Source organism: Pelophylax lessonae (genome assembly GCF_965119305.1).
Source record: "Pelophylax lessonae genome assembly, chromosome: 4".
In the NCBI taxonomy this organism is placed as follows: Eukaryota; Metazoa; Chordata; class Amphibia; order Anura; family Ranidae; genus Pelophylax; species Pelophylax lessonae.
The window spans coordinates 176,692,028-176,712,966 of NC_138771.1; the positions used below are offsets into that span (position 1 = coordinate 176,692,028).

A 20,939-nucleotide genomic window follows, 5' to 3' on the forward strand; every position below is an offset into this window, starting at 1 on the left:
GTTTTACAATCAAAAAAGAGGAGTTGCGATGGGCGCGAAATTCGCGCCGAGTCTTGCGAACCTCTTCATGGGGGAGTGGGAGGATCACTTTATATATGGAGTACAAAGGTCGGAGCTAATCATGTACCGCAGATACATTGATGACCTATTCTTCATATGGTCGGGACCTGAAAGTTCCTTAGAGAAGTTTTCATCAGAATTGAACTCCAATCATAACAACATTCGCTTGGAGTTCAGTTGGAGTCGGTTATCCATTCACTATCTGGATGTAGAAGTCATGCTGAATAATAACATCTTACACACGAAGGTTTATTTCAAACCTACAGATAGAAATGGCTATCGGCCCATTCAAAGTGGCCATCACAGTAGTTGGCTGAAAAATATCCCTAAAGGCCAACTACTGAGAGTCAGGAGAAACTGTTCTTTGGACAGTGACTTCTGGGCCCAAGCGACAGTCATCAAACAGAGGTTTGTAGACAAGGGATATAATCCTGCACATTTGGACAGGGATATCAATGAAGTGGCTGAACTGTCCCAAGATGCATGCCTTGTACCGAGTAATAGGAGTTCCACTGTCAACCATGAGTGGAGCTTCATTACACAGTTCAATACACAACACAAACAAATAGAAGATGTAGTCAGAACACATTGGAATGTGTTGTGTATGGACCGTATCTTGGGCAAAGTTTTACCAGCATCCCCTTCTTTCATCTACAGAAGGGGTCCAACCTTTGGGGACCAGGTAGTCCAAAAGGTGTTGGATCCCCCAGTCAAACCAAAAATGTTTTGGGAGGAAAGAAGTGGCTTTTATGCGTGCCGACATTGTAGGGCCTGCAGACAAGTACGGACACACCTACGTAATTTCACCTCCTTCTACTCTTCTGCCAACAACCAAAGTTTTGAGATCAAAGACCTCATCACGTGCCATACCACACATGTGGTTTATGGTATGGAGTGTCCATGCGGCTATATTTACATAGGCCGCACCAAGAGAAAATTGTGCGTTCGTATAGCTGAACACCTCGCTAATATCAGAAAGGGGTACAAACATCACAGTGTTCCATTACACTTCAAACGCCACCACAATAAAGACCCAACAAATCTCAAATTTTGGGGTATCGAGAGAGTGGATCCAGTTTGGAGGGGCTCTAATCGAGTGCGCGAACTCTCGAAGAGAGAGACTCACTGGATCTACCTCACGAACGCTTTGCACCCTAATGGGTTAAACGTGGAGTTAGACATAAACTGCTTCATTAGCAATTACTAAAGTAGTTTGTAAATGGCAATATTTATCTTCTGCGAGCTTTTGTGTTTTGCACCATTGTCTGCATTTAGGTATTTATAAACGCAAACTGTCCTTAGTTTGTTCTAACCTGTTTTAATGGATTTTGATGATTATGTCGATCCTTAAGTGGTGTCTTCTAATCCTCTTTATGTTCATTCACCTGTATTTGTGATTTTTTTGCCTTCTTTTTATGACGTTGTAATTGGTATTTAATAATTTTTTGATATGTATGTCCCTTATATAAGAGGATTACACAGTCTTATCTTTTCCAGAATTTTATCATTATTTTATATGTATCCTAAATTGTTTTTATAATATGTAAAGTAGCATGTGAAATAATGTATCAGCATGGATTTAAGTGTCCATATAGTTCTCTGTCAAAAGGAACGTATACCTGCGGGAAAACCCGGATAAGGTGTCCCGCGGGAATAAATAATAATTTTTGGACAAATTTGATGTATGTGAATGAATCTCCTTTGATCTGGCTTCTGCATTATTGCGGGAGGTGTTTACATATTCCCGAGGATTGTTTACACCAGTGAGGAGAGGACACATAAGTTGCGTATGAGCCATATCCAATGCAAAGAGTTAGGCTTGTTTACGTTCCGGGTCGGAGGTGAGCTGGGTTGGTCCGAGCCTCAGCGTAAAGCCTAGGATTGGTCCGCGGGTCCGGAATGGGCGGTCATTGACGCGGACCGTTGATTGGACAATGTCCCGCTCTCCTTCCGGCCCATTAAGGTATATCAGAGGAGCTTGATGGTGCGTGCTCGCGCCCTCCGTAGAAGTCCGTGTGACGAAACATGTAAGGGCGCGAGCACGCATCCATTATCTGTCACACAGAGTCGGTGTTCCGGAGCTCGGGTTCCCTTGGCTATTAAAGGTAGCGGTGAGTGACCGGCACACGACAGACTACTTATATATTCTACATGCTACTACCAAGTCGCATTTTTGTGAGTGTATTTACATGGGGGATTGGGAATTTTAAATAAAGTGTATTTTATGGAATTACACGATTGGTCCTCCCCTTTTCTTTCCTCTCATGTTCCGAGGATTATATTGCTGTTTATGTCACGTTGAAGTTCTTATGCAAGTATCAGCTATTGGTGAAACCGGAGATCATTTACCTGTGATCCGTATACCACATTTGGAATCAAATCCTTCTCAAGGCGGCCTTTTTTCCCATGTTTTGGTGAGTTTTTACTACCTAGGGGACACGTTTGGAGGTGTGGTGACGGTGGTCCATCTCGGCAGTGAACATCACTGGTGGTCTATAGGTTCTCATTCCAGGATCAAGTATACTATATGAACGTTTCAACAGTATACAGCATCTGTGTGTATCACTCACTCAAAATGGACATTTGTTTGCATCCTTGAGGATCAATATTAGATGCATCATTTCTGCACACTTAACTAGGGTCTTTTTATTCAGCGCTGCTAGTGTATGTGAGCCTCTTTTGGTTTTCATTATACACCTTTGCAAGTTATCTGATCTTTATAGCGGCTGCTTTTTATGTATATGTTTTCTTGTTTTTTAGCGCTGGGTTGAGTGGGTGTTTTATTGCTTACTCCTATTATCCACATCAGTACCTGACCTCACAAATGCGCTTCTTGAAGAATAGCAGTGTTGCCAACCCCCTGAAGTGAAATTTACTGGCACCAATTTATTTACGGGCAAAAAATCAAGAGATTTACTGACCAAGCCGCATTTTTTACGGACACTGAAAAAAGTACCCAAAATAACAATTTTCAGTGCTAAACAGTGAAAATATCAATATTTTAGGGTCTTTTTATTCAGCGCTGCTAGTATATGTGAGCCTCTTTTGGTTTTCATTATACACCTTTGCAGGTACTGATGTGGACGAGAAAGTCTGGCTCGCAGTCTCCCTTCTAATTCATCCCAAAGGTGTTCTATCGGGTTGAGGTCATGAACTTACTTTGTGCACTGGTCAAAATCATTTGATGGAGGGGGTTTTATGGTGTGGGATTGTTTTTCAGGGGTTGGGCTTGGCTTCTTCATTCCAGTGAAGGGAGCTCTTAAGAGGTCAGCATACCAAGACATTCTGGACAATATCATGCTCCCAACTTGGCGGGAACAGTTTGGGGATGGCCTTCTCCTGTTCCAACATGACTACGTACAAGTGCATAAAGCAAGGTCCATAAAGACTTGGATGAGTGACTTTGGGGAGGAGGAACTTGAATGGCCTGCACAGAGTCCTGACCTCCACCCGAACACTTTTGGGATAAATTAGAGCTGAGACTGCGCACCAGGCCTACTTGTCCAACATCAGTGCCTGACCTCACAAATCCGCTTCTGGAAGAATGGTCAAATATTCCCATAGACACACTCCTAAACCTTGTGGACAGCCTTCCTAGAAGAGTGGAAGCTGTTATAGCTGCAAAGGGTGGGCCAGCTCAATATTGAACCCTACAGACTAAAGCAGGCCATAGATGATTCAAATTTCGTTCGAAAATCGTAAATGGCAGTGTTATCGAACGATTTTCGTATCGTTAGTGTGGTATGTAAAACGTTCGATTTTCGTACGACAGCAAAAAATTCACATATCCAACATGTTGGGTTTTTTTGCGAAAATCGGCCGAATTTCGTATCATTAGTGGGGGAGTTGTATGATTTCGCCTAACAAAACACAGAACAATAGGGAGTGTGTCCGGTAGAGATGTGGTTAAAAGGCACAAAAAATAGTGTTTTGTCGTACGATTTTCGGCTCACATTGATAGTACACTCGATGATGTGCACGAGTGCCGCTTTCGTTTATCGAACGATAAATCGTACGAAATTCGAATCGTCTATGGCCTGCTTTAGACTGGGATTCCATTAAAGTTCATGTGCGTGTAAATGCAGGCGTACCAATACTTTTGGTAATATAGTGTAAGTTGTAACACATGCACTCACGTGTATTTTTCTGTGTTCCCATTGATATCATCAGCATTAATCATAGAGTTATATAAAGTAATACATTTTAATAGATCTAAATTCAGTTAACATGCCGTACTCTGTTTGAGAAGTTGAAGTAATGGAATACAAATTAGCGTATTTATACAGTCTTAATGCTTCATCTGTGTGCGCACCCCTCCTCCTGGGGCAGGTTTTCACTGCACTGAATGTATGGTCTGTGTTTGCAGCGCTGGCACAGACATTGTACACTGAATACGAGACTGTGGAGTCACTGAACCATCTGAAAGCAGCTATATCCTCTAAGGCTGTATTATCACAGTGTCAGGACCTTCCAGCTATTACTGCTGAAGAATGTATCATTCATCTGTGTATTTCAAGTGCCTCACCTTCTGAGATTTTATGCACTAGAGATTTATTTTCACATGTCCTCTAAAATTTTCCAGTAAACAAATATATTAGAACTTTCAAATGACTCAACAAACTTATTCCACAACACTGGATATAATAAAATCTGTAAATGATCTGTTCCCAGGATTCTCCCTTGCTAACGTTTGCCCACATGGGATGCCCAGGTGTTCCATGCATCTGCATGCAGGCACTTCTATTCACGTCAGTTGGAACACAGCCACTGCTCCCAATTTGTCATCCACCTGGGTATGGGTGTGTGTCCCCAAATGCAGACATTGTGAGTTCAGGGACAGGTACTCACAGCCACATACATGTCAAATTGGGAGCAGTGGCTGTGTCTATGCAGCTGCTGAGTCCCAATTGACATAAATGGGACTTCCTGCATGCTGATGCACAGAACACCTGTTCAGGCAAACACCCTGCATTGGTGTACACCTAAGTACGCTCAAGTGAACAAGGCTGATGGGTTAATGGGCCCAAACAAATAGTTATCAACTGAAGCACCCTGCAGCCGGAGTAAGCAACAGCTGAGGCTCAAACAATCACCTGGCAAACAAACAGTTTGGGAGAAATGTGAACAGAAAATCAGTGGCTTGGCACAAGGGTTTAAGGATGGATGCTAGGTGCTGTATAGACCTTAAGAACCTAAACTCAAGGGGAGAATAGGCTCAGGCAGCAAAACATATAAAAAGGTCAAACCAGGTGTGGGAGATTAGCACACAGGGATCACCGTTTCCAGGAAAATAAGGCCAGCATGCAGGTAATTTCTTAAAAGTCTGGTGGGTTGCCAGCTTTATTCAGCAGAGGTTTGCAAATATGAAAAATAACAAAACAGTAAAATAAATCCTTGCCGTCCGGCACCAAACTACACAGGAATTTTTCTCACTATACAGTGTGGGTCTGGTCCCCGTCACCCACAAAACATATGGTAAAGCAAATCTTTTCTTTTAAAATCCAAAAAGAGCCCCTCTTTCAGATTCCCTTCTGAGTCTCATGCCAGAGCATTTCTGTGCTCTCTTCCTGTTCATTTAAAGTCCACCTGAGCATTGACTCAAGTGAACCACAACCTGAGGACCGGCACCAAGCCTGTCACAGCGGCTGGAAAAACCCGGGCCGGATTCCAGTTCAGTCTCTAACCACAGACCCACTATCTGACATACAGCTTGAGTTAATTTAATTCTCTGTTTATTATTTATGATGTACATTTTTTTCTAGATATTCTGCTGTGCATCCGCTCTTGAAGAAGTAGCACACTGTCTACGAAACGCGTCGAGAAAATTATGATGCCAATATTGTATTGAATATATCTAGTTCATCTTTTATGATATTCAATTTCCATGACCTACTCACCTTTTCAACCAACTCATTGTAATGTATCCATTTGTACCATCATGTCTTTTGTCATTGGTTATGATTCATTTTGGTGATGCAATTGTTTTTCATCATGTCATCCCTTTGTTAATATGTGCTACAGGAGTTATGCTATGGTAGCTGCAATAAACTTTGATATTTTTTATACATACTTTTTATTCATGCCCAATTTGTGCATTGCTTCTCATTCAAAGTCCCAACCCTCTCTTTTTTTTCTCATTTGAACCAGGGATGGAGACACTTGTCCCAAAACCCTCCCCTCTATTTTTGAACACAAGCCCCCTAACGTTATTTTGTTGTGCCACTGACAGGGAATCTGTTATGGGGACGTCGGGTGTCCCCGGTACCCGGTCTGCTGGGGCCGGAGACGCGGCCAATAAAGTCTCTCTGTCCTTCCAGGGCTTTAAGAGATTTACATGATAAATATGTTGTGGTTTCCTTTTCCCTGGTTGGTAGACTTTATAGTTGACCTCTCCTACCCTTTCGATAACTTCAAAGGGACCCTGCCACTTGGCTAGGAACTTACTTTAAACTGTGGGAACCAGTACCAACACTCTGTCCCCGGGGCTGAAAGTATGGACTCTGGCACCCCGATCATAGACCCTCCTCTGGGCCTCCTGGGCTCGCTCCATATGTTCTCGCACCAGGGGCAGGACAGCAGCGATTCTATCCTGCATCAAGGAGATATGCTCTATGACGCTTCTATATGGGGTGAGCTCACCTTCCCATGTTTCTTTGGCGACATCCAGCAGCCCCCTGGGATGTCTACCATACAAGAGCTCAAAGGGAGAATAGCCTGTGGATGCTTGCGGAACCTCTCGTATGGCAAACATAAGATATGGGAGCAAAAAATCCCAATTTCTCCCATCTTTGGCAACCACATTTTTTAGCATAAATCTTTTGACCAAACCATCTGTTTGGGGGTGGTAGACAGAAGTACGGAGATGGGAGATTTTACATAATCTACACAGTTCCTTGGTAACCCTGGACATAAATGGGGTGCCCTGATCTGTTAAGAGCTCTTTTGGGATTCCCACTCAACTAAACACCTGGACTAACTCCTTGGCGATAGCCTTAGCGGAAGTGTTACGCAGGGGTATGGCCTCAGGATATCGTGTCGCATAGTCTAGGATTACCAGAATATGCTGGTGTCCCCGGGCAGACTTCACTGCCAGCCCCACCAGATCCATGCCAATCCTCTCAAAAGGAACCTCGATGATTGGTAGAGGGACCAGGGGACTGCGAAAATGGGGCGACGGTGCCGACATTTGGCACTCAGGGCATGATTCACAGTACCCCCTGACATCTGCATGCAACCCAGGCCAGAAAAATCTCTGGGCGATTCTCTCCCTGGTCTTTTCGATACAGAGATGTCCCCCCATTACATGACCATGGGCCAGGTCTAGGACCACCCTGCGGAAGAGTTTGGGAACCAGTAGCTGTTCTACCTCATCCTCTCCACGTTTTACAACCTGATACAATAAATTGTTTTTAATGGCCATGTAGGGGAAAGACACCCCTCAGTTAGGATCTACCGTCCCAGTTAGTTCCCCATCCACCATCTTAACGTTTTCTCTGGCTTTACTGAGGGTGACATCTCGCAGTTAGGTACAGAAATCCTCTCTCCTGACCTCTAATTCGGGTACCACATTCTGGCTACTCTCATTGTCAGGGCCAGAGTTGTTCTCCTGTTCGTTACCCTCGGGCTGGGCGCTAGCTTCCGGATCCTCCGGCTCCCCAGCCATGACAGGGAAAGGAAGAGGATCTCCAGCTCCCTCAATTCCCCCAACAGTGTTTTCTTCCCTTTGGAAGGAGTGTAATCCTTCTCCAAGAAATAAAGTGCAGATATATAAAATGACTAAGTGACTCCATGGTAGAAATCAAATCAATAAATAGAAATGCCAATAAGGGTTCTATAGCGTGACCAATCAGGTTCCAGATATGCTCCGGGTACACATGTGAGGAAAGAAGGGCTCGTATAGTGTAGTACCGTTTTTAAACAAGTATATATTTATTAAGAAAAGTACTTACATTTACATGGAGAAATGAAGCCTACTCCTGATGACGTCGGTAAGACGAAACGCGTAGAGCGTCACTACGTCACTTCCGCCTTTGTGGAATGCACTTCCGGCCTCGTGGAATGCATCACGTTCCGGAAGAGCACCAGCGCTACAGACCACTCGTTTTTATGCCTTATTTCTCCATGTAAATGTGAGTACTTTTCTTAAGAGAGGCATCACAGATAAACTGCAACCCCTGGACCAACTGGTCCGCCAGCTCCGCAAAAGCAGGGGGAAGCTGTTCCCCCCCTCCAGGTCCTGGCGCAAAAGCTTTACCCACTTTGTCAAGGTCTGGGACACCAAGGCAATGGTGAACACTGGCCTAAGGACCGAACCCGCCATAGTAACATTGTGTCAAACCAAGGTCTCTGCTTTCCTATCAAAAGGGTCTTTAAAAGTCGGAGACTCCTCCACCGGAATTAGAGTGGATTTATTCAGCCTGGAAACCTGAGAATCCACCACACGTGGAACTGTCCACTTTTTCAACAGTACCTTCTAGCGACATGCTTAGGTAAGGCCACATTGCGTTTAGGGCAACCCCAATGACTCGCAACAATTTTGTCAAAATAGGCAGGAAAAGGAAAAATCTTTGCCGCTTTTTTCGGGTACCGAAGGTGACTGGCGCCTCCGACGCAGCCTCCCTTTTTAAAGTTTCGCGCACCGATACAACCAATACATCCACCAGCGCTTTTTCATGCACGGCTGTAGAAGTCATTCTCATTTCAATAGTTTTTTATTAAATTTTCAAGAAAAGAAACAAATAACACTTACATTATACAGGTACACCGGTTGAAATACACAACAAGCACATTGAACAATGTATACCCGATTCAGCCATCAGACAGCGCCAACCTATTACTTGGGATAGGGCCCCCCGCAGGCCGGCCCCCCAGCCAAACAATTCCGTGCAGCGCCAACGGGGGAACCCACCCTAGACCACCCCTATCGGGAACAACACTGTGGCCCAGTGCGGACCCCCCCCCCCAGCCCCCCCGGAGGCCAGGTGCCAACCCACGGGACGCCCCCCCACTGCCCCCACGTAGCGAGTGGGCATCGAATGTGGTAGTTACAACTATATCTGACAGCATTTCAACCCTTGTACAGTCGAGAAACATAGATCCTTAATACAGAAGACTATCAACTGGACAGTCTAAAACATTAACCTCATAAGCAAGTATATGTCATCATTCAGAAGTATAAGCATTACATTATAACGAAACGCCCAGAGACAAGGCTGCCCCTATCCCGGGTATTTCGTTGACCAACCATTCCACATCTGTTCAAATTGCATGCACCGTCCATTAACATTCGCAAAAAATCTTTCATATGAATAATGGGAACACACTCTATTAATCACCTCCAATACTTGAGGTTTAGCTTCCGATCTCCAAGCCGCAGTAATAGTTAGCCTGGCCGCGGTGAGGACATGGGTAACGATAGCTCGGTGTAAGGGAGGCACCCTTTGGATGCCTAGGTTCAAGAGAGCCAAGGCCGGGGACATTGGCATCAGCTCTCCGGTCACCGACCTGAGTAGAGCAAACACCGCCGCCCAGTAGCCTGTGAGGCACCGACATTGCCATAGAAGATGAAACAACGTTCCCTGTCCACCACAACCCCGCCAACAGGCAGTGGAAGCATCTCCAAACATTCTGCCCATGCGCACCGGGGTCAGATAACTGTGGTGGTGGATTTTGAGAGCCGTCTCCCAATGATTAGTACAATGAGTCAAGGAATACCCGGAGCGGGTGGCCAGCCGCCACTCACGCTCCGTATACTCCTCCCCTAGGTCCTTTTCCCACGTTAATTCACTAGAGGACTTGCTGTACCTAGCATGGTGTTGCAGTGCTTTGTAGAACCACGAAAGTCCCCTAGGTTTGCTATAGTGGTTTGATAAATAGTCCCAGATATCAGAAGGTACCTCCACTAAGGGGCTAGGATGTTTGATATGGTAGTGATGTAGTTGGGCCCTAAAAAAAGAGGGATTATTAATAGGATGATTGTGTATTTCCCGGTATGAGGAAGACCTAGACCATTCCCCAAGCGGTATTTTCAGCGAAGGTATAAGATATTCATAGGAGTCTAGTTTCAGTTCCAGTTTAGTTTTAGGGATCCCTGTCAAGGATTGCGCCACCTTCCAGGCTCGTAACGTCGCCTGCAAAGAGGATATCCCGGGGATGCAGAGTGCACTGTCAGATATAAAGGCCAGGAGCAAGGCCGGGAGTTCTCTATGTGCCACTATTGCCTTTTCTAGAAGCACCCATAATTTATCTGACGTGGGGTCAAACCATGCCTTCGCTTGATCTAATAGGGCGGCCGCGTAGTAAGATTTGAGGCGCGGGAAACCGACGCCTCCAACAGATCTAGATTTAATCAGCATAGAGTACGGGATCTTCGGTACCTTACCCCCCCATAGGAATCTCCAAAATTCCTTGTCCATATTATTAAAGAATGCCTCTGGAATTACCACCGGGAGTGTCCTAAAGTAATAAAGAATCTTCAGCAGCACCAGCATCTTGAGTGCAGATACGCGTCCTAACCATGATAATTCATAGGAAGCGATATGTGCTAGGTCGTCCCGAACGATGGACTGCAATTTGGTAAAATTAGTATGATATGTTTGAGATGTCGGTGCCACCAAAGATATACCTAAATACGGAACTGATTTAGTGGTCCATTGAAAAGGGTGCTTGCTCTTAAGACTTTGCAGCTCCCTAGCAGGCAAAGAAATCGGCAAGCACATGGATTTCGTCACATTAAGCTTATAGTAGGAAATGGCTCCAAAAGCTTCCAGTTGGCGCTGCAAATGTTGGAGGGATCGTGTTGAGGAAGTCAGGGTAAGGATCACATCATCCGCAAATAGCCCGATTTTGTGATCTCTCCCCCCTACTCCAATACCCGAGATATTGGGGTCACTTCTAATGGCCTCCGCCAGGGGCTCCATGACTAAGGAAAAAATAAGTGGTGACAGAGGGCACCCCTGGCGCGTTCCATTGGTAATTACGAAGCTGTCAGACATTGTGCCGGATGTAAACACCCTGGCCGAGGGTTTAGTATATAGGGCAGAGATAGCAGAAAATATAGGTCCTTGAAACCCAAATTTAGTTAATATCGCTTTTAGGTACCCCCAGTGAACCCTATCAAACGCTTTTTCTGTGTCCAACGTTAGGAACACCGAGGGCACCTTTCTGTTTTCAGCAATTTGCAAGAGATCCAGCATTCTCCTAGTGCCATCCGGCGCCTGTCTACCCCTCACGAATCCCACCTGGTCCGCCTTGATCAGGCAGGGAGTCACCTCGGCCAGGCGCACAGCTAGGATTTTTGCATATAGCTTAAGATCCGAATTTAGGAGGGAGATGGGACGGAAATTTTGGGGTACATCGGGCGCTTTGCCCGGTTTCGGAAGTGCAACAATCACTGCCTGTAACATTTCTTCTGGGAAGGAGGCACGCTGGGCAGCCGCATTAAACACTTTACAAAGATATGGGGACAAGGTTTGTTGGAATGCCTGGTAGTATTCAGCCGAAAAGCCGTCCGCTCCTGGAGATTTGTTAGGTGGTAGGGACGATATGGCCTTTCGAACTTCCGCCTCTGTTATAGGGGAATTCATTGCCTGCCGCATCTGATCCGTTATAGTTGGGAGATGCAAGGAGTCTAAGAAGGACTTAATAAGGGGTTTCCGAAGGTTGCGGGGTCTTCGCATCATCTTTAAGATTATAAAGGGCCTTATAGTAACTAGAAAAGGCGTTGGCTATAGCAGTGGGGTGACATACTAGATTACCAGTTGTGGGTTTTTTGATAGAGGACAATTTAGTTTTTTGGTGCCTCCTTCTCAGGAAATTAGCTAACATCTTGCCCGATTTGTTACCTTGAGAATAGTATCGTGCCTTAGATAAGAACAAGAGATGCTGATGCTCTTCTAGAAGTTTAAGACGGACAAGTTTCCTACACCCAGTAAGCTCCTCTAATTTAAGTGGGGTAGGGTCTGCTTTATGAGCGATCTCAAGGGATCTGAGCTTTCCCATCAGGGAGTCCAGCTCCCGAGCCTTCGCTTTTTTTTACCCTGGAGGCCTATTGGAGGAGAATCCCCCTAGAGACCTCCTTGTGTGCGCACCATAGCGTGAATATATCCACCTCCGGAGTATCATTCTCAAAATATTCCCGAATCCGACCACCCATTCGCTCCCGATGGCCCGCGTCCCGGAGCAGAGACACATTGTTGCGCCACAGTTGGACCGGGGTAGACATATGTGGCTCCGAGAGCACCAACGAGACCGGAGCGTGGTCAGACCAGGACATAGTGTGGATGGTAGACTGCTCAACCGCCCTTAGGAATTGCAGATCAGCCACAAATAGGTCTAGTCTCGAGTACGATCCATGAGGGGCTGAGTAGTACGTGAAGTCCTTTTCCGTAGGGTTCAAACAACGCCAAACATCATATAAGTCAGAGGTATGCAAGAACTTTTGCAGAGTAGTCCTCGCATGCCCCTGAGTGGAAGAACAATCCAGATCCTTATCTACAATACAATTAAAGTCCCCACAGTACACCGTGAGACCCCTTTTCACACGATCCACCTTTTTCCCCAGCGCCCGTAAGAATCGCAATTGCCCTTGATTGGGAGCATACAGATTAACAATTGTGTAGGTGATATTATTAATGTCGCAGACTAGGATAAGGTACCGACCTGCTTCGTCGACCAGCGAGTCGTGCAAATGAAAGGCAACAGAATTTTTAATAGCAGTAAGTACACCCTTCTTTTTAGTAGTACCCGAGGAGGAGAAAATGTGGGGATACGACCTGTGTGGGTTGGACCGTGTGAAGTGGGTCTCCTGGACACAAACTACATCTCCATGTAAAGCACGGGCCTCCCGCCAGAGGGACCTGCGTTTGAAAGGGCTGTTAAGGCCGTGTGCATTAATAGAAACTATCTTAATAACCATCTATAGACAAAGGGCATAAAGATAATGAATCTTGCAGTCATCAGTCTTAACGCAATACAAGTAGGGACTTCATAGGCCAAGCAACCTCCACTGTGGGAAGATAGGAAAAAGGACAGACAGTACGAACAGTACCTGTAGGGAATGTACAAGGACACAGTCCCCCATAAGCGCTGCTGATGAGGAGCGCATACAATGCAAAAGGTCTTGGTCATCAGGGTAGCAGTTTCCAGTTCTTCGTAGACAATGGTGAGGTTAGAAAAAGGAACTATAAAACAAAATGGAACAGAAAGAGCACAAAAAAACAAGTAAACAAGAGTTCGGGGTAAACCCCGTCATGCGATAAGATCGCAGACACTGGTCAGAGGGGTGTCAGCTCCGAGCACCCGGTCACTCCTGGACTCCGACTCGTCCAGGTAAAAGGTAACAGCAACTGCTCAGAGTAGAAGTATCAAGAGGAAACCACAAAAAAAAAAAAAAAAAAAAAAGGTAAAAAAGGGACTTGAAGAAGGTGCAAAAGGAATCCGCTGTGGATCCATGGTACCAGTATCCCGGGAACTACTCCATCAGCCCGGGCTCATTTTTCGACTCGTCGCCATTCCGGTTCTAGACGGGCAAGTTCTGCACGAGAAGAAGACTCCTGCGGGTCAGGGGGAAAACCACATTTTTTGGTGAGGGCAAATCCTTCCTCCACCGATCGAACGACGTGTGTACGACCCTCTCTGATGATGAGTAGCTTGGTGGGGAACCCCCAGGAGTACGTCACCTGGTTGTTTCTAAGCAGCTTGGTCAATGGGATAAGCTTCTTCCGAGCGGCCATAGTAAATTGCCATATGTCCGCGTATACTGAGATACCTTGATAGGGATCAGGCAGAGGGGTGGTTTTCCTCGCGAACCTCATAAGGTCATCCTTCACGTGGAAGAAGTGGATGCGTGCAATGACATCCCTCTGAATTTTTTCCGGTAAGTGCTGTGGTTTTGGTAAGCGATGGGCCCGATCTACCACTACTTCATTGATCTGGGTGTCCGGCATTAGGGCTAGTAGCATAGCCTGCACATAGGCTCTCAACTCAGGAGGAGTGACGGACTCGGGAACCCCCCGCAACTTCACGTTATTGCGACGGGCCCTGTCCTCCAGGTCCGCCATCTTGCTTCTCAGGGCATCCCCCCGGGCATTATAATCGTCCACCAGCTCGTTGTGGGCAGTAGAGAATTCCTCCATTTTCCCTTCAATATGATCCACCCGGCCTCCAAGTTCTACTACGTCAGTCTTTATGCCGTTAACGCACGCCACTATCTCCCTGTGAAACGCTCCATTGATGGACATCAGCATGTCCTTCATAGTGACATCTGTGAGTGGCTGCCCAGTAGTAGGAAAGTTAGCGTAGAATTCCAGTGTACTATCCAGGGATCCATTGCCTCCCCTCTTATCTCCCGCACATCGGTGTGCCTCCGATCGTTTGGACGCATGTTTTTGCGGACTGTGGGATGGGGAGCCCCCTTGGGACGATCTGCTACTAGCCGATGGAGAGAGTAGGTCCGGATCCCTCCCGCTACCGTGCCGCGATCCGTCCGAGGCTCCGGCCTGCAGCAAGGCCCCGGCGCCATTTTGGGACCTGGGTGTACTTGTAGAGGAGAAGAAATCCGTTAGCTTACGGGGCCCCCGGCGATCCTTTCGCTTCCTCATCTTGTTCCTCAGGGTTCTCGGTGTCACTAGGGAGTAAGGAGAGCCGGAGTCGCTGCCCTACGTCGCTGTAGAAGTTGCGGAGAGCCCGGGATTATCGGAGCTCAAACCTCACGCGGCCATCTCCTTCGGCTGCCGGCCACGCCCCCTGTAGAAGTCATTCTCACTATCAGAGCACTCAGGGTGTCTGGATGCAGACCCAGCAGGGTGACTGGCATCTGCGGAGGCCAGATTAGACTCAGGATCTGAGGAGATCGAGGAGGCAGGTGAAGGCGGTGGATGCTTTTTGCTGGTCAGTTTTTGCAAGACCATATCAACTTTAGGCACTAAGGACTCCAAGGCCCCTGCCATTGCAGACAGGGTAGACTTGGACCCAGAAGGGCCCGCCGCCTCTGAGATGGGATCTGGTGGTGAAATGACCTCCAGGGACTCCATGGTTAAATGGGGAAACAACACAGGCAAAAATGAGAAAAACACTGCTAAGTGACCCCCCGCCGCCACGCTTAGCGGCACCACAGGTCCCAACACAATCAGCTGCTGCTATAGCAGAGAGAGGGAGAGCTGCAAGGCCCCCATAGAAACTCACCACCCCCGGTCAGCGCAGAGCAGAGCACCAGATGCTGTACACCATGCGGTGATCAGAGAGAAAGAGGAAGTCCAGGCGTCTGCACTAGAGGTCCACCACGGCAGCCCATTCAATGGGAAACCACATGAAAATGGCCACCAGACTACAGAAACTAGGTGTGGGTTGTCAGGGGGTGGTCCACAGGTGACCCTGACATATGGGGGAAACGCTGTGTGGGGCAGGAGGGAAACCCGGGGGTCCAACCGTCCCAGGGAGGGGCCCACCTCCACCCCGAAAGGCCACCAGGAAAGGAGGGACACTACTTACCATACCATGGAACAAGGTGGGCACTGCTCCATGCAGATCATCGCATCAAAATGGGGGTACTGTGGGCCAGGAGGCACGCTGCGGATCAGGCTGTGACCAGGTTGTATGCGCCCTCGTGCGTAGTTTACCTCACAGGCCAGCCCTCGTCCAGTGGGGCTAAGTCGCGGCCTACCTAGCGCGGAGCTAAGGCCTGCACGCACTTGCTGGCCGGACTGGGGAGACCATAAGGATCTAGAATATCCAGTCTGTCACCCAGTCAAGCAATTGATTGTAGTTCCCACAGGAAAAGAAAAGAGGAAAAAATTCAGTTTGAAAAAAAGAAAAGGAAAAAATGCTAGGATCAAAGATCCCAGCAAGGAACTAGGATCTTACTCCTGACTAGGCAGAAAAAACTGAATGCTTATAGCAGAGTGTGGGAGTATATATTCCCCGAGACTGCCCCATAGGCATGGTAAAGTTTTTTCCTGCCTAGTGTCCTACTCCTGTAGGGGGCAGCATAACCCAATGGTCAAGAAGATTCTTGAGCTGTGTCCCTCAATGAACGAAAGAAAAAAAGCGGATTTTTACATTTATGTGAGAAGTGCCAGAATAGGCCTGCTAGGCAAGTGGTTATTTACTGAATAAGCTGTACTTTTATTTCAAGCATAATACTTTTATTTACACTGCATTGCACATTCCTAGTGTAACAAAATGACTTTCAATTTGTAAAAACTACTCCACATTGAATTTTTCAGTTTTTCTGAAAATTTCAATTTTTTTCCTGGAAAATAAAACTTTTTTTCTCATGGCTTCAAAATTTCAGGAAATGTTACATCTCTACAGGAGTGACCCAGTCATGACAGACTGCACATTCTATCAGCTTGTGAACCAGGAAATGTTTTGCATATTGCAGAAAGCCCGTTCTTCATTGTAGCAACAGTGCGGGGGGGGGGGGGGGGGAATCTGCAGCTTCCTCCAAACAGTGGTTCTACATCCGCTGAATGGCTGAAATATTGTAGAGCTAGAATCGGATGCGGAGACTGGTGTTAAGATCGGTTCCTGCTCCAGTGTGATGTGCGGGCCCTTGGCAGATTGAATGTTAGCCTGCTGTTTAGCATTGGCTCCCGCTAACCTGATCTTTGCCATAGCTACAGCAAACCGTGTTGGGTGCTCAGGAAGTAGACTGGGATATAGAATAAGCATGTTCGGTAGCAGTACATGTTAACCCAGGTGTAGACCATCCTGCAACGAATCCTAAGGCCTGTAGGTGGAAGTAACCTTAAAGTGTATGACCAATGGTGTGATATAACACCTGTTCATCCACATGGGGTTGAGATCTAACCCTCGGTGTATGAATTGCCTGTGTCCTGTACTGTACGATTAAGAGAAAATATCTGTTCTAGCATTTCAATGGGTTATTTTCCAATATAAACATGTGACTGATCACATGTTTGACTTCTAAACAAAAATTGGTAAACATGTTGTAAGTTCTAAGATTTTCCAAGAAGTGGGAACTGTATTAAAATAATCATTGGCTTTTCCAAGAAGTGGCAACTGCATTAAATGATCATTGGCTTTGTATCTCTTATTTCTATGTATGAAGTAATTTACAGATGTTTTAACCACTCTGCAACCGCTCACAGTAATACTACTGCGGCAGAGTGGTTCGTTATCGTCCAGTCACGTAGTATTAACGTGACTGGACTCCTCCCCTTCTGGGCGGCGCTTGCGCGCCGCCGGAGGCTCGCTCCCGCTGTTTTCATTCACAGCGGGAGTCGGGCCAGGGGAGGAGCAGCGGCGATCGCCGCTGCTCTTACCCGATCGTCGGGGATCGAGTCTGGAGATCCGCCTGCTGTGTGTAAACACAGCGGGCGGATCTCCATAGTGACAGGGAGTGACAGATCGGACTGTTCAGCATAGCTGGACATCCGATCTGTCCATGAATCACATAGTCACCTCCCCCCCCTACACGTCAGTAAGCACCAGGCATACATTAACCCCTCCCTCTCCAATAAAATTAACCCCTTCCCTGCCAGTGTCATTTTTACAGTAACAGTGCATATATATAGCACTGATTACTGCAGTAATGTCACTGGTACCTGTCCGCCGCAATGTCGCAGTCCCGCAAAAAAAATCGCAGATCGCCGCCATTACGCGTTAAAAAAAAAACACCAAAAATGACAGAAATCTTTCCCTTTGTTAGTAAACGCAATAACTTTTGCGCAAACCAATCAAAATACGCTTATTGCGATTTTTTTTACCAAACATATGTAGCATAAAACAAATTGGCCAAAAACTTTTAAAAAAATTGGTTTTTACATCTTTTTTGGGGGGAATTTCATATAAAAAAATGTGAAAAATATTGTTATTTTTTCAAAATAAACGCTCTTTTTTTGTTTATAGCGTAAAAAGTAAAAATCGCACAGGTGATCAAATACCACCAAAAGAAAGCTCTGTTTGTGGGAAAAAAAGGACGTAAATTTCGTTTGGGTACGGCGTCGCACGACCGCGCAATTGTCAGTTGAAGTCGCACAGCGCCGAATCGCAAAAAGTGGCCTGGACGGAAGACAGCAAAATCCTCCGGTTGTAAAGTGGTTAAGGTAGACCTGAAGGTGGCACATGTGGATAATGAAATGTAATAAGGAAGAGTTTGAGAGGGCATGCAATATATAATCTCTGTTGATATAAAATGAGCATTATGTATTTGTATAGGTAAATGAAAAAACTGGAGAAAGGCATGTCTACAAAGTTAGAATGCTTTATTAACACTTAATTTAAGATACATTTTTACATGATGTGCATTAAAAACATGTGTATTTAAAAGAAAAACATTACATTTATATTAGCAGATTTTTTTTCTTCATCAAAGCTTTGCTATATGCAATCCAAACCAAATTGTTAGTAAAGTGATGCGAGTCACAGTAGTATTCTACCTCGTCTGCCATCTAGTTGGATGTGTTTTAAATAATGGGAAGAGGCGAAAATCAAAAACAGATGACAACTTAGGTCTTAAAAGTGTGAATGCCAATATTTCAACATTGTGAAAATAGATGAAATTATTTGAAAAGGAACAAAAGCTAAAAAAGAAAAAACAGAGAACAGGAAAGCTCATTATTGCAGAAGAGACACTGCATGTCTCTTTTGCAATAATATACATTTACCTGCCTGTTCACAGCCTTCTGTAGAACCTACACTGAGCTGTCTATGCGCAGCCTAGTTTACATTCTGGCACAGTAGCTGTGTACCAGGATGACTGCACTCCTGCACATGCACGGGAGTGATGTCATTCCATGCTAGCCAAGACGGCCAAAGACCAGAACTTGGAAGAAGATGCCAGCGCGAGACCCTGCTGGCATTGGACTGCTGGAAGTATTTTTGGCTTTAGTTCCGCTTTAAGAATGTATCACAATTGATAAAAGCTGTTAAAAGGCACTACGATGTACCTGCATAAAAACATTTTGTTATGAGAATTTCCTGTGTGCCATGAAACCCACAGTGAAAATCATTCACCTTTCTATGCAATTTACCCGAACATATATATGTTATGTTATGGTGGGTCTGCATGAACGTTAGCTGAGCTACATAATGCATGCACCTGTGTTTGGAAGCTCCAAAGGCACTCAAAAGACAGTTAAATATGTTAAAGGTAGTATGCAGCACATGCATTTGGTGGATGGTTTCTTTATGCATAGCTTTCCAACACTGGTGAAAAAACTGGACAGTCACTGATCAGAAAAATAAAATAGTGGTTATGAGATTTAAAGTGGTTGTTTAGCCATGGTGTCCTCCAAATACAATCCTCTCTGTTTCCGAATGATAGGTGCCCCTGTGTGTGTGCTTTAGAAAAAAAAAAAATGCCGTCTATACCCTATTTCAGAGCGCCATTTGGCGCTCATGTGACCGGCTGCCTCTCCCCTCTCTCGATCTGATAGCTACAGTGGGAGGAGCCAAGAATCCCCCGCTGAGGTCAGTCGGAACGAGGGGCGGAGAGAGGCAGCCGGTCACGTGAGCAACAAATGGCACTCCCTCCCCTGACTGTGACAGTGCCCGCACCTCTCCTCCTTCTGTTAAAATTACTTTTATATTTTCATGCAATCCTCTTGGTTTCCTAATTTTAGAGGTAGGTTTTATCAGGTCTGCATTTTCCATTAAGATTTCCTAAAAGATCTTAAACAGAATTTTATACTTTTCCAAAAATAAATCAGATTTTTAATTTCAGGATATTCCCTCCTTCTCAAAGATAACATTAAAGATTTAGTCTTTCTCCTTGCACACAGCGGGCTTTTACCATCCATGCATCCTGAAAAATAAAAATAGTACATTTTATTTTAGAAATCTATGTTATGAACACAACAGAAAAGGAGGGAAAAAGAGCCTCAAATTTAAAATATAGAATATTTTAGACTAATGATATATCTGTGGATCATTTCTATTTACAACTTTTATTAGTCCGTGCTTTTCAGAAAACCTGAAACCATTCCTATGACTCCTGGCCCCTGAAAATGCATAATTTCCCTAATCCAATGATAAAAACACACTGTAAGGCTAACTTTGGGTCTTTTGCAAGTCAATTAATCAGAATCATTTTGGATACTTGGAGAAAACCCCCAAACAAATATGGGAAGAACGTACAAACTCCATTCAAACAGAATCCTTACCGTGATTCAAAGTTCCAAACCTAGCACTTAAAGCGAAAAGTGTTAGGCATATGCTGCCATTTGTAAATGTAATTTCAAATGCAGACAAACCTTATCTAAAATCTATGTCACACCCCTTCAGGTGTCTGAAAAATAGAACAGTCCAAATGAAAACCCAATCTCCTTTAACCAGATACTCAATCTTGCATTATCTGCCTGGGGTGCAAACAATGCTCCTAACATAAGTACAATATACAATACAAGTCAGGGCTCATATGATATGTTCTCTAAATTCCTTCCACCCTTCAGCAGCTTCTTTTACCTGCCTGCTCCTGCACACACTTTTCTCTTTTTAAAAATGATATGCAGCATTTAAAAGCAATGCCTTTTGTGGTGCACAGGAAGGCACAATCCTCCATCCAAGGTGTTACTCTCCGCAAAATAAAAGGATTTTGTTAGGAGATTTCACCATAGATACAAAAAAACACCCTATTCAACATAAGCCACTTCATCATCTTTTTCATGATATACCTTCATCTATTAAATCATACAAGGTTTTGGAGATCAGATAGGTGTCCCACTATTCTTGAGTGGAAGGTGGAAATGGATTGGATAATGGAGGCAGAGAGGTGGGTTCTCAACTCACAAGATAAGCAAGAAAAATTCTGAGACATTTGGTCGGAATGGCTACACTATTTGTATATCATTTCCTGTGACTACTTCCTTTCCCACAAATGTTTATACAGCGATTAGTTCAAGGTAGCCTGGTAATGT

The 20,939-nt window shown here is 45.3% G+C and overlaps 1 protein-coding gene across 1 annotated transcript in view; it reads right to left on the reverse strand.

Annotated features, from left to right (window-relative positions):
• Positions 1 to 19,649: 19,649 nt before the first annotated feature.
• The window catches only part of PHYH (phytanoyl-CoA 2-hydroxylase), a 71,393-nt gene continuing 70,103 nt past the window's right edge, over positions 19,650 to 20,939 (reverse strand). Inside the window, exon 9 of the mRNA XM_082252753.1 lies at positions 19,650 to 19,828. Coding sequence (XP_082108879.1) covers positions 19,775 to 19,828 — 54 coding nt within the window. The 3' untranslated portion in view covers positions 19,650 to 19,774. The remainder of the gene's footprint in view (positions 19,829 to 20,939) is intronic.